Source organism: Thermobia domestica, chromosome 2, assembly GCF_964235325.1.
Source record: "Thermobia domestica chromosome 2, izTheDome1.hap1.1, whole genome shotgun sequence".
Taxonomy (NCBI): Eukaryota; Metazoa; Arthropoda; class Insecta; order Zygentoma; family Lepismatidae; genus Thermobia; species Thermobia domestica.
In genome coordinates, this window is record NC_137455.1 from 385,082,559 (window position 1) to 385,097,399 (window position 14,841).

Here is a 14,841-nt window from a genome sequence, read left to right on the forward strand (position 1 = left end):
ATCCTTTGCAATCCAGATTTTATTACTACTTCACTTATAAAACTTAACCAGTTCCGTTAAAAATGACTGCAGTGAGGTAATCGAAACCAATGAGAACAATTTTACTCGAAATTAGGATTGAAGCACAGTGGCTCAGTGGTAGCGCGCTTACTTTTGATGCGTGGGGTCCCTGGTTCGATCCCCGGCCAGGTAAGCTTGTGATGGACATCTGGTTCGTGGGTTTTCTCGGGGTACTTCCGTTTCCTCCCACATTCTCATTTCTCCATCATCATTCACTTGCTTTAACCTCGTCTCCCTTAGCTAAAAAGGCATATTCGTGGGACATTAAACTCAAAGATTTTTTTTTTCTTTCTTCGAAATTAGGAACATAGTAAAAGGTTAGTATAAAGTTCATTGTATTTTACTATCGCACTTCTCGACACATTTATTCACTTCATAGATGTCATATAGTATCGAAATGTTTTCTAAATTAAATCTTTGTTATAATAGATTTGTAGAACACTAGGCTTCTAATAGTCCACAAATAATGTAAGAAATACAGGGTTAGCATAAATGATTCATTCATTTTAAAAAAGTTATATTTTCATAAATATTACACGTACACACATGAAAGATACATGAAAACAACCACAAACTCACCAAGTTTATAAACCTTCTACAAATGTTCAATATGTGCCCCTTTGGTAAAACGAATGAATCATTCATGCTAACCCTGTATTTAGTGAGTCGGTTCGAAAGGACATAACAAGTCTGGCTATCCTGATTGTGTTTTTTGTATTTTCTAATATGATAGAGCATTCAGTGACGTTTGTGTATTTTTTACGCATATATTTAATGCACAACTTATTTGAAATTAGCTAGCTATTCATGCATGGTGTGCTCACTTCTTGTGATGAAGGCTAATGTATGGGAAAAGGTTTACAAGAGAGAGATTAATTCATCTTGAATCAAGGAAAATTTAAGGAAAGAAATATTTCTAGCGGACAGGCACAGACAAAGAACTCGAATAGCTTATTTCAGTAATGTTGAATCATTTGTTTCTCGAAAAGGATGAAGAAAAAGCAAAAGGATTATTAACAATTAAATCATGTATAGAAGTTGCTAACCAATGTAATATTACAAATGGGTTGGAAAAAAAAGTATAAGATTAAAGTAACGTCTAAACCAGGAAGTAATATAGAAAAAAAAAATGAATAACTTACAAAAATTATTTTAACCAAGAAATAATGAAACGAAATCTTAAAGTTTTACGTCCCATGATTATGCCGGTTAGGCTAAAGGAGACGGTGATGAGAAATGAAGAAAGTGAGAGAAAACGGGAGAACCCGGAGAAAACCCACGCACACGGTGTTTGTCTACCACAAAGCCCACTTGGCGCGAGGTAGGATCGAACATGGACCCTATGCACTAAAGGTGAACGCTCTACCACTGAGCCACCTCAGCACGTATTTTAACCAAGGTCACACAAATTAGCCGGACCTTTAAAACTATAAGCACGTGCAGAAAAAGTATATGTTGATAATACAAAAGGAAACATGAATGTTGTAAGAACATATCAGGGACGCAAAAATGAAAACCCTGTTTCTGGACTTTTAAAGCATTCAAAAATAATATTTAGAAAGCCAAAGTTTTTTGCAGTAAAGTAATATGACAAGACATGACAGTAAAATATGATACATAGATTTATGGTAATTGTTGTTTTTATTTATTTTGATGAAGTCATTTCTATGCAGGTCGATCGGAAAGTAATGGGAGGTATAAAATAGACACCTGCACAAGATTATGTAACAGAAAGAAGAGATATGACAGAAAGATATATTTGGGCTACCCAACACAAGGCTTCTATGTACAGATATATAATGGATGGCGTAGGGTATCTTCGTTTTATTACTCTATGTAATCATTGCAATCACTAATTATCTTCTTGGCTTCAGTACGAGCGGTCCCGGGTTCGATTCCCGGTGGGGGCACTCGGTCAAAAAGATGTAAAAAGCTTTTTCAGGCCAGCCACCCTGAATGAGGTTTTCCTGGGTTTTCCTCATTCACACCAGGCAAATGCCGAGGTGGTACCTAGCGTATAGGTTCCATTCCGCTTCCTTCCATCCCTTTTCTCGGATAGTGTGATCGCCATGGAACGTCATCTCTCAAACGTGACGGGCTAACATGGGCATAGATGCCGAAAGCCCAGAAATCTAAATCCCAAAGGTCCCCTTTTTTATCTTTCATAGGAAGAGCCACGTGATGACTCCAAATATAAGTTTAGAAACACGAAGTGGTGAATACATGCATTTTAACTTTGTCTTTTTGTCGTTTCTGAGAATGTACATACACTTATCTTAAATATACCAACCTGTGTTACGTTTTTTTTGGAAAAGTAATTTTATTATCTTTATTTCCTTTTATGTTAGATGGAAGATATAGTGATCCCTATGATCCGTGGGAACATGGAAGATATTGAACAAGAGTCTTCTGGAATGGAAACAACAGATACAACAGCCGAATCTACTAGTCAAAGCACGCATTTAATATATGAAAGGGAAAGCAGGTGAGAAGTAGTTTATTTCTTTTTATTCGGCTCTTTCAATAAGTATTTGAATTTTAAAGGTGCTCATCTTCGTTTTTCCGTCTTTTCACTTTTTTGGAAATACCGCTGAAAGTATGAGCCTACCTAATATAATTTTCTAGTGAAGTACAAAACACTATTCAGTATAAGTGTTTCTCAGGTGGTTTTCATTTTATCCAGTACGACATTAACCTTTAAACGTCCATTGACACAACTGTTGCATTAAGGCTTTAAACATCAATAACTCAGCCCGTAATTAAGCTAGAAAGATAATTGGGTATCAGTGTGTTCCTGAAGGATGAACCTTTCCGCTGATATGTATTTTATGTATGTTGGAGGGTATCACGGCGGAGGGGGGAAGGTAGAGTTCGTTTTTTATTTGTGTGATTTTTTGGGGAGCCATCCACCCTTCAGGGTACTCATAAAAATTAGTATGTGAAGCAATGAAGTAGTACACTACATGGTAATACTCTGTATGTGTACTTGTTGCTAATATGGGAAGAGGTGGAGCGAATGGAACATAGTTGGCCAATTTTTTTTTCAGCCTCAGTTTTTTGACGTAAATTACATTTACTTTCAGGGCGGTTCCATATAAGACATATCTTTTCATTGAATTGGTCTAGAAGCATAATTCTTGTTGCTGTACATGATGTGTGAACGTAATACTATATTGGGGGACGTGGCGATGCTAATGTCTAACTCAACAGTCCTTCGAAAATGATATACAGGGCTTTTTTATATAGGAATTTCATTGTGAAATTTTCTCGCTTTGTATTGCAGCAGTGGCTACCATTTCTGAAATATTGTCACAAGTATGTTGCATACACATTAGCGTCATTTTGTTAGCGTAGGGTGACTGCAAGGGTTGCCAGGGGCCCCCAAATTCTGTTTTATATATATATGTTTAGAACTTTTTTTGTTTCTTCTTCTATGACTAGGGCGGGAATTGCACAAATGTTGCCTCGTTGGAATTCGTGTTTCCTAAATAGAGCAACCATAAAGCAGTAAAAGTATAATGAAATTTTTCACTCATGGTTATTACCATATCTGTGATTTTGACCACTTTACATATCCAAATTTGCTAGTCTTATAAGCATAATAAAGCATAATTTACAGAAATAAAAGCATAAAAATACATTTTATTCCAGAATCCTATGTGTGTATACAATAAAGAAAAATATTTTAATATATTTGCTGCCAAAGAAAAAGATCAATAAAAGTTATCAATGCCACAAACAATGGAAATCAACTGCCAATTACCTTTATGCGTAACAATGGAAAATTCGAATCCCTTCTCTCTTTGCAGTCCGCACCTTCCGCTCAGAAGGATTTTTCTGTTTCCTCACTTTGTGTTAAAAGGCAGGCAAGACTCGTTGTGCTTATTCTAAGATGGCAAAATCAAGAGTATATGCAATCTCAGAGAGTGAGAGAATTTCCAACTGATCATTTCAAAGTAGAAGGTGGTAATCTATTTTGTTTTCCGTATTCTAAATTTATTAAATATGAGAAGTCTACTGTTCAGCTAGACGTTTCTTCTTCGAAACATTGCGTAAGAAAAATTGCACAAAATGAGGTAGTATGTTGTACTGATATAATTTTTAGTGGGAAAAATTAGTAGTTTCATACACATTTTAATGCCTGTGTAATAAAAAAAACAAGTAAAATAAATATAATAGAAATGAGTAAAAATGAAATATAATTCAAGAAACAACATATTAAGGCATAATTTAGGAAAAAGTATAATGTAAGGGGAAATAAAGCATAATATACAGCTGTATAAAGCATAAAGTTGGTTGCCCTATTCATAAGCTTTCCAACGATGTATCAATCATGACTCTGATATTTAGGTGGGGGGAGCCACTAGGGCCCTCAATATTATAGAGTACGAGTTTATTAAACCTTTGACGTCGTAATTAGTTTGAAGACGTGTTCTTTTATGAAGAGGAATATATTGATAACGCAGCCTATTTTATTAAGTAATATTCATTAAATACTTAAAAAAAAACTTGGCTAAAGACAGTAAAGAGGATCTCGCGAAATTTATACAGTGTGTTTCAAAACAACAACGATAACGTTTGGGAGGTGATTCCTGACATCAAGATAAGACGAAAAGTATAGACCAACCTGGGTGCACAAATGCTTCCTTTCGGGGTTATAGGCTGCCGAAAATATGAAAAAAATAACTTTAAAGCCCCATAGCTCCGAAATTATGGAACCTACCGTAGTCGGGTGAAGATTTCACTTAGGAACTAATATGTGCGCTATCCGAAACTACATATTTCAGAATCGTAAGGTACTCACACAACAAGTTTTGGAGAGGGAGTTTGGCTACGGTCATATAATTTGAAGTACCCACAAACCACCTCTATAAAAATAGTTACGGAAGTACCGCAGGATTTTCAAACATGGACATTTGGATAGGGCACATACTAGTTCCTAAGTGAAGTCTTGACCCGATTACTGTAGGTCCCTAGTTTCGGAACTCTGGACGTTTGCAATTCATTTTTTCATGTTTTCGGCAGCCTATAATTCCAAAAGGAAGCATTTGTGCACCCAGGTTGGTCTATACTTTTGGTCTTATCTTGGTGTCAGGAATCACCTCCCAAATGTTGTCGGTGTTGTTTTGAAAAACCCTGTATGTATGCGGCATGGTTAACATCGTTAGTCACCATTACCCGTCAACTTGTTAATGGATTGGCTTCAATAACAAAGTCGGCCGACATATTTGCCCAATCTATCTATAGCAGAAAACAGAATGAAAAGTTCTTTTTCGTTTAAGAATTATCGTGCAAAGTAACGGACGGACGGACGTAATGACAATCTTATGTCTCACTAAGTGGACTTACTAACTACTCAGAGCAACTTTAGTACTTTTTATCCTCACAGTATATTGAAAATCGTGAAAAAATGCCAACGGACCGGTGAGAAACTTTAACAGAAATTTTTTTTCTTGATAAAAATTAGAACACACAAAATTAAGAACAATAATAATGATAGTAATAAAGCGTGATCTGTTTGTAACACACTGTTGGTTATAGAAGTGGAAAGTATAGATTTTGCATGGGAAATGATCTATGTTCCATTGGCAAAAGTACTACTAGGAACTAAAAGTTTATTGTGAGAAAACAGAAAAATATATAGAAATAATTAACTTCACTCAAAAATGTAGTGTTATGTTTCAAAAACTTTAAAAAAAAAATGTGAAATACTTGTCTCTTTGTTGCCAAGCTACTAACGTGCGTTCTTTCTATGTGCGTAGTACGAGGTTCGATTCAAGGTAAAGGTACTTCTATCTGATACAAATTTGAGTAGTCATTCATATCCTACTTTAAAAAGTAGGTCCTATGTCATATATCGTCTACGAACAAAAGGAACATTAAGTTGTATCAACCACTCAACTTGAAATACAGTAAAACCTCTGTAAGCCGGACTAATTGGGGTGATAAGTGGACTGGATTTACTGAAATAGCCTATAAGAACAGTAGAAAGTGCATTTAAAACTGTTTGTAGCAAGAAAAGACGTTTATTATAATACATTTAAAGGCATAGATCTAAAGATTTTTGAGCTATTCAACAATATCTACAACAATTGGGAAATACAGTACAGTATTCTTGACTGTCACAGAGCTATGTGACGAATGTGTGTGTTTTGTCTGTCTGGACTAAGCAAAGTCCGGCTTATCTGGGTCCAGATTACGAAATACTTCAAAATAACCAAGAAAAAAAGAAGTATGTGGAGATTTAGAAGTATTTCAAAGGGGACGCGGTTAAAATTTGATTGCACATGATTGTGCAATATGGGACTGGGAGTATGGTCGGAATGCAAAAAAGGTCGGATTATCAGAAAATGCAGGAAAATACAGAAAAAGCAATTGAAGTTTAGTCTTTTTCAATGTTTTGTGATTCTTTAGAGCGTTTTCATCATCTATCGTCATTGCTGTCTTTCCGATTTCTTCTCCAACCTTTTACTGTCCTAACGACTACATTGAGTTTTTTGTGAGTGATTCCCCGTTGTCCACTCTTTGTAGCACTGCTAATTTTTCATTTAATGAAAGAGTAACGTGTTTACGTTTCACTCCTGACATCAAAAAGCAAAAAACACTGTACTGCAACGAACACAGAAGAACACTGTCCTAAAACCAACAAACAGCTAGGACTAAAAACTTCACAGTACAGTACAGAAAACACGCACAACGAAAGAATGACATGACGGAGCACTAAAGTGAACAAGCAATAACAGTAAGTAAACAATAATGCCGCTACGGCAGTAATCGACAATGGGCCTCGTTAGTCATCCACGAATCGGAACAAGTTTGGTTCGAGCACGGTCGGATTAACCGGAGTGGCGGACCAGCCGAGTGCGGATGAGAGGAGTTCTACTGTACATATATATTCGTTGTGAGTGTACGTGACTGTAAGAAAGTAATAATACAATCAGTAGTTCTGTATTTTTGAAATGATTTTGAAGTACCTGAAGATACGATACTACGATGTAGTTAAACGGAGAAAATCTGGACGCTGTCTTTTGAGGCATTCGAACCTTGATTTTCCATTTGTTGAGGGGGTTGATCTTTCTGAGATTGCGAGTTATACAGCCAGTTCTTCCTGTGTTTTGGCATTTTATTCCCCAAATCTCTAGGAATATGTGGATGAATTGCTTCCTCACATTACCATTAGACGGCTGATTCGTTGAAGTTATGAGTCGCTAAGAGCACAGTTGGATAGGTCAAACAGATAAGATTCGAGTCTGCGGTATTCCAATGTTCCGATTTTTCTGTGTAATTCCTTAATAAATAGTAGGAATATATGTTTACTTCCAGGATTCGTCTCAAAACTTAAATTTCCGAAGGCTTTTATGTAAATAAGTACTAGAAATAAAGAAAAATGCCTATATTGCAAGCATTTCATAAAAATAATTTAACTGAAAATTAATTTGAAAACGGAGCGAAAGATTTGTTTTTTCTGTGTATGTAATATTTCACGCATAGTCTCAATTTTTAAGATTTCTTGCACTTTATATTAGTAACAAAAGGTTATGAATTACATCATAATTTCATAACACACTGAGTAGCATTTAATGCATTATTATTTAGTTTAGATACTCTACCACAGGCAAACTATTTATTTATTTATTATTAAAAAATACAACAGGCCTTTAGGGCTCAATTACAGTATTCTGTGTAATATTCTAAAGTGGTTCAACAGTTCAGCTCGAAAATCGTTTGCAGACATACTACAGATATCTAAACATTTATTTACCTTGTTGTACCTGTTACAAGAAGCACATATTCACCACATATGAGACTCATTAGTACATTTGTTCTAGCTGTCTGACAGAAAAAGAAATCTGTGTTTGCTATCCTCGTTCTTAAGATAGGAACCTGATGATTAATCTTATTCGTTAGTTCTAAACAGTCTATCTGATTGTTTGAAGCCAAATTTCCACCATACAGTAGATAACATTACCAAGTCGATTAAGTACAAGAATCACCTTAATTCATATATAATACGAGGGAGAGCGCTTTAACTTAGATTTTTTCTTGGGGGGAAACAAGCATTAATACGCGTCTTTGTACCCCCTAGAAAAAGCTGTTTCTCTAATTCTTGGGGCCCTCTCTCCATCTTTCTCATACTCTTTATGGGTCCTCCCGCACGGCATGGTCTGCGAGGCCGTTAAGCCCCTGGGCCCGTTCCATACATGACAAATTAATTAAGGGGACACTATTGACAAATCTCAAAAGCCATACGAATAAATATTATTTCTAGGCCCGTAATAGTATACATTTTTTACTGAAATGGACCCACGACTCATTTTTGTTTATTTACCTTTTATGTACTCTTTTGTTTATGTAATGAAGTGAACCTGTTTGATGCTTCATTTATAAGTTCATGTTCGTATCGTATATGGAATAAGAAAATTTTGTCTTAAAATGGGCCTCCATCGAACTGCGGGGAGCTTCCCTTGGGGAGGAAGTTGCCCCCCCAGAAGTTACGGCTCTGCGAAAGAGGATCAGTAACTCAGGTTGATATTTGTGGAGTTTCGTCTCTTATAGAGGAATGAGGAGTGTATGATAATTTTAATACGTGGAGTTGGCAACTGTGCAGAGTTTCAGCCACCTGCCACCTACGGCGCTAGCTGTAGATAAACACAAATGGCGACTTGTTTGGAATACTAGTCTCGCGAATAAGTCCGCTCAGTTATTCGATTTCTGTGGGCGATGTAATCGCGGCTAAAATTCACCGGCAGCTGGTAAAGGTTTACACAGAGACTGTAATGTCTCGTAAGTATGTCGCAGAATGGTGTCAAAAGTTTGCGGCTGATACAGAAAATGTCACCGACAAGGAGCGCAGTGGCCGAAGCAGTTTCGTTGGAACATCATCGACCACCCTCCCTACAGCCCGGGCCTCGCTCCAAACGTCTTTCACCTGCTCCCGCACTTGAAGAAGTACGTAGGAGGCCGTCACTTCGCTTCAGACGACGAGGTGAAACACTTCGTGACAACGTGGCTGAACATGCAAGGACAGGATTTTTACCAGGAGGGAATCTTCAAACTCATCCCAGGATGCGACAAGTGCGTCAACCGATATGCAGACTGTCGACAAATAACCTATGTACGTACTATATGTTGGCTGTGTTGGTTGTATCAGGGTATCTATCGGTCACGAAAGTCACAAATGTCACGAAATTTAGCTTTTGGGTCACGATTTTTTTAAAACTGTACAAATGTAAGTACAGATTGGAAAATTTTGTTCTATAAAACGTCAAAATTCACCACCAAAAATGTCTATGGTCGGATTTAGACGCTACCAAATCGCAAGCAAAGTACGTTTCTATCGCATGGATGAAAATTCGGCCTAATTCGCTCTTCAAAATGTTAGAAAATTTTATGATTTGGTAAAGAAAATGTCACAAAATTTCATTTTGGAATTTTAGTAGACACCCTGTATATGAAATAATATATACACGTTTCACTGTAGACTTTGTAAACTTACTTTCTGAACACTCCTCGTACATTCATCATGTTTATCCAATATTGCTACTTGTAGATGGCTGTACAAATTGGCAAATAAGCAGTATGTGAATATGCTTGTCTTCTTTCTTTTCCAGACGCAACCGTAAAAGTGCCGACAATATAGAAATCAGTTTTTGTCGAAACAACATTCTTTAATGTTGTTTTATTAGGTAAAATAATTTAGGAATTATGCTTCCAGAAGATACTTTGCTATTAGTGTATTACTTGTTAATATATATATTTTATTATTTCTTTTTCAGGATTCTTATTGATTACGCTGGATTGTCGGAAAATCACAAAGATCTAGATGAGCATGATGAAGTCAAGAAAGTTGGTGACCGATTGAATCGACAAATTAATGAACTTCAGAACACCATTCAAAAGATCCAAGCTCCTAATATGAGGGTAAGGAGATGATTATTTGGTTATTTGTTTACATCCTTACGTCTGCCGCCGAGAAAATATAGCCAAGTTACTTCTGTTTCTGCCACAGAACTCGCATCAATAAAAATACATGGCACACTTCAGTATGGATTGAGATAGCATTCAGTTTCTTTAAAACAAAAGTGTGGCTCACGCATTCTTCAAAATAAAGGTATTTTGGATGTTTGGCGAGATTTCTTCTTTTGTCGGCAGGTATATAACACAAAAATTCATACAGTGGCCGTAACATTTGCGGAAGATTTTTTTTTTTTTTTTTCGGAGCGGTGTTCATACTGAAGGAGGTGGTTTAATTTTTGAAAAGGAATTTTTAATTCGAGCATTTATTATTTTCATATATAATAGCATCAATTTTGAAAAACTTCTTCGTAAAGCATTTTCCGATAAATTCGTCATACGTGAGAAACCACGCCAATAGTTCACAAAATAATTTTCTTTACCACTAGCTAAAGTGCCCGTTGTTTATGAAAAGGTTTGAAAGGTATTTTTAAACCTCGTTTTTCATCTTACGCTTCCTATTTGAATCAAAGGAAAATGCAAAAACTCAGCTTGGCCTAAGTGCTAACTGTGTTTGAAAATGCATTTCAGACGGTGCAGCCGTTATTCTCCGCGAAAAATTTAAAACCCTGTCCTCCCGTAGAATACGCATTGCAATCAAAGTAAAATGAAGAAAGCCCAGGTCGAGTGCTAACTATATTCGGATCAAAATGTAACAAACGAATTGCCATTTGAAGGAGCACGTGTTGCCACGTCGAAGTATTCCGCCAAGGCGTTCGCTGCATTTCCTCCACTTTGGTTGATAAACACTTCTGAACACTTGTTACAAGGGCTTATTCCTTTCTGCAGAAACCCTCCAGTTGTAACCCCCACCCGACGTTTATGATTGCCCCCCCCCCCCTTTCGGTGACCTTAATAATACCTTGAGGTAGCTTTCCTTTTCAAGACAAATTTCCATAGTTTTGAATTGCCAATTCGTTTCTAATTTTGATCCGAATATAGTTTAAAAATACATTTTAAACGGTTCAAATAGTGATTGTTAACAAACCCTTACTACCCTACTGCAGAATAGGCTCCAAATATTCTTGGAACAGTTGGCACATTCATCCTTCCATGCGGGTCACAATCTTCCGGAAATAATTAATGTGCATCGACACTGTGCCTCTTCATAGAGAGCAACCTGCACAGTATGGTGAATGCATGCACTTCCTCGTCTGATTTTGAAAGATCCCTCATCAAGGCTCTGTTTCAGTATCCTCACTTTTCCTCTCCGCAAACCGGGACGTTGAAGATTGCCAGTCTCTGGATATCCACTACACTACCGATAGTCGTTAACTTCTTGTGACAGTTTTTGATTGTTTCTGCATCCAGAAGAGCATATCTGCCATATTGACTCCTCTACAACTGTTACACCTGTACATCAACACTAACATATTTCATATCTCACAGCAGTTTGCTAGATCATCAATCGCCTAGCCATTTCGTATCTGAAAGAAAAAGGAACCGTGACACAAATAAAAAGCATTAAATATATTTGTACACGTGGTACAGTATAACAATTAAGTTTTAATTTAATATCGGTATAACTTTAAGAGATATTATTGAAAATAGGACGTTACTTCCCGCTGACTTTCTGGAATACTGACACATCGTACCGAAACATGGATCATTATCGGACAGGCAAGGTAAGGGTAGATGACACGAATAAAATCTACTTAGGACTGTATACTGCTTGTTAGGAGCTGAGACGAGCATTAAATATGATAGATTGGAGTAAAAAAATCGGGATATCTTTCCAAAGTCGAAACACTTTTATTGTATGGAGAACATGTAGAAAATTCGTAGAAGTTGATCTTTTGCAGGATTCGTACTGGTCAGGAAAACTCAGGGAAAAGGACTGGAAATCAAGGAAAGTCAGGGAAATTTTATAAAATATATTTTTGTAACATTAATTGAAGACTCGCTGTAGGAAATAATGTAAGTCCACCTTGAAATTGTTTCACTTATTTTTTTGAATACGTTTATGCCTTAGATAGATTTTCATACTTGGTTATATGGTAGGTTGTGGTTCTAAGCAATAGATTTTTTTATGCTTAGGCACAGTTTACCCAAGGTTACTAGAAGGAAAGGTTGGGCTATACGCACAGACGCTTCGCTCCTCGTTTTGCGTGACGTCACCAGCGAGGAGCAGCAAGTAGGTATAGAGGTGTACGAAGCAGCCAGAATGACTTTTTTCTTTCTTTATGCATAACATTTTCGCTGTCACAACATTCTCCTACACACAAACTACAAATAAATAAATAAATAAATAAATAATAAGCCAGCAATAAATAGAACATCTTCTTAACGCAATTTATATTATGGAAAATTAACGATGTACCTGTGTTGCATGATCATTTATTTATTTTTGATGTTGAATTATAATTACATTTTAAATGTATTTATATCTGAAATGTTGCTGTGAATGTATTTAAGCAAAGTTGCAGATAAATGTGTTTTACCAGGGCAATCTCTGAAATTTCCGGTGCCTGGAGTTAAAGTAATTGCGGAACCAATGATAAGGTGAGTTCCACACCCGGCATAAATAGATTACTTTGTGATTACTGATAAGAATATCTCAATAAATACTTAAAACCATGGATAATAATAATAATAATAATAATAATAATAATAGATTATCGATGCATTCAGTTCCAGAAGCCCTTTGATGCCTAGCAATTTATTTTGTTCAATATACGGCACTCAGGCTTAAAGTTTAAAATTGCCAATTCATATCTTCTCCACATGATTATTAAAACGGAACCCATCTGTATAAAACGTCATGTTGACTATCCATCACAGATTATATTCAGTGTAACCATTGTTGACGCTATGATTGCACTTCGTGACATTAATAGTACACAGTCCGAAAAACTGTATTTGGTTTATACCTCTAAATATTTGTATGCTAACTAGTGTTACGAATCGAGACAAGACGAGAAATTAGGTTTTCTCGTCTTGTAGAATCGATTTTCGAAAAAAACTCTTTTCTTCTCGCCTCGAAGTTTCCCTAGCGTCTTGTATAAATTTGTGTACAAAATTTGTCCTGACTTCCTAAAGTCACAAGAGATCCACGAAGGATGAGATATAACATCATTTAAACCATATCTATTATTTGAGTATATTGTGTAATGACTTGTGTATCTTTGAATGCTCTTCATTGTGTTCTTACAATCACTTGATCAATTTATAGTTTTTTTTTTAAAGGATGAACCATGCAACACTAAACCGGTGTTTAAGGTCTAATACTTGGGTGAACTCGTGTTGCCAATTAGACTTGTGAAGTTTCTCATCTTGCCTCGAAAACGAGACGAGAACTCCCATATTTTTAAATTTAAACGAATTTAAAAGATTCTTCTCGTCTCGAATTGCAGACGAGACGAGACATTTCTCGCCTCGATCTCCTCTCGTGGACAACACTAATCTCAACAATGAATTAGAAATAGTTAACTTGCTAGTTTTCCTCAACGGTCAAACTCTTTCATTCTGTGGTGCAAGGCGTGGGACAATCGCCCCACCTGTTCTACCCACACGACGTCCCGGAGTTTTACTCTGATTTCTAACTCAAATAAACATCTAGAGGACCAATAAGCAGAAAAAAATATCGAAAAATAATTTTAAATTATGAATTTCATGCATACATAGAAATTTATGAAAATGAATAAGGAAAATAAACTTACTTTATTTTACTTTGAAATTGGGAAATCGGCTCCCCCTAGAAAATTTTCTTCGGGTGCCTATGATCATGACTGAGGACCTTTGTCTTTTCTTCACTATTTTGGCATGGAGGGACTAAAACTATCAGTTGAGTATGAATACTGCAAATCAAAGGCGTATACATGCATAAAGAAATCGATTGATTGTACAATTGATAATAATTTAGAACAACTTTTAACTCTAAAAGAAACCGATGAAATATAAGTGTCACTGTTAATATTAAACAAACTGAAAATAATTTGAAAAATGTATCGGTAAATATCGGTGTTTATTTGCCAATGCCGATACCGATACTCCCAAAAGTGGCTGATATTACCAACGCCGATATATCGAAACATCCCTAATTCTATCATTTGGAACACTTGGAGATGAAAGACACGTAAAAATACATATGTACACACGTTCTCAAGTTCACCACACTATCTTGCAATATTGCATGTATGTATAGCCAAGCCCACGTAAAGAAATCTTCCGAGATATAGACCTTTTCTCTATTAAATAATATTCGTCCACGTACACCGATAGAAAAGAAAGCAACATAATTCAACATAGTAAAAACCCAAAATAAATAAAGAATTGTTTGTGGTCTTACTAGCAAATCTTCGCGCGCCAAGCAGACGACAAGCTCTAAGTTCCTCGCTGGTGACGTCACTGTGAAGAGAGCGTGAAAGTAGAGGTTCGGGACATAGGTTAAGAGAACCCCTGAGTTTACCATCTTTTGTCTCTGCTGTTATAGTAACTTTTGTGTTTGGCACTTACATTGTTTTCTACAGCGACTCTTCAATTGTACACTAATTTCAGCTTAAGCAACCATTAATGATCACAGTATGGAACATTGCTCAATTTTTTATGGATGGTAAGTGGAATGTATATATGAGCAACTGATTATTATTTGTCTGTATGAAATAAATATTCTCATATATAAGTACTCACCGTTATTTACTCCTTATTTGTATGTCAGCATCATCCGACATCTGTCATGAAAGTCAGGGTATTTCCTGTCAAAGGTCAGGGAAATAAATTTCTCCAGATCAGTAGGAATCTTGTTTTGAATCAAATGACTACTGTACC

General features: G+C 36.2%; 1 protein-coding gene across 1 annotated transcript in view; it reads left to right on the plus strand.

The window, feature by feature from the left end:
• Positions 1-14,841, plus strand: part of SMC1 (structural maintenance of chromosomes 1) — an 86,648-nt gene that overhangs the window by 53,500 nt on the left and 18,307 nt on the right. The window contains exons 19-20 of the mRNA XM_081749462.1: positions 2,409-2,545; positions 9,837-9,981. Coding sequence (XP_081605588.1) covers positions 2,409-2,545; positions 9,837-9,981 — 282 coding nt within the window. The remainder of the gene's footprint in view (positions 1-2,408; positions 2,546-9,836; positions 9,982-14,841) is intronic.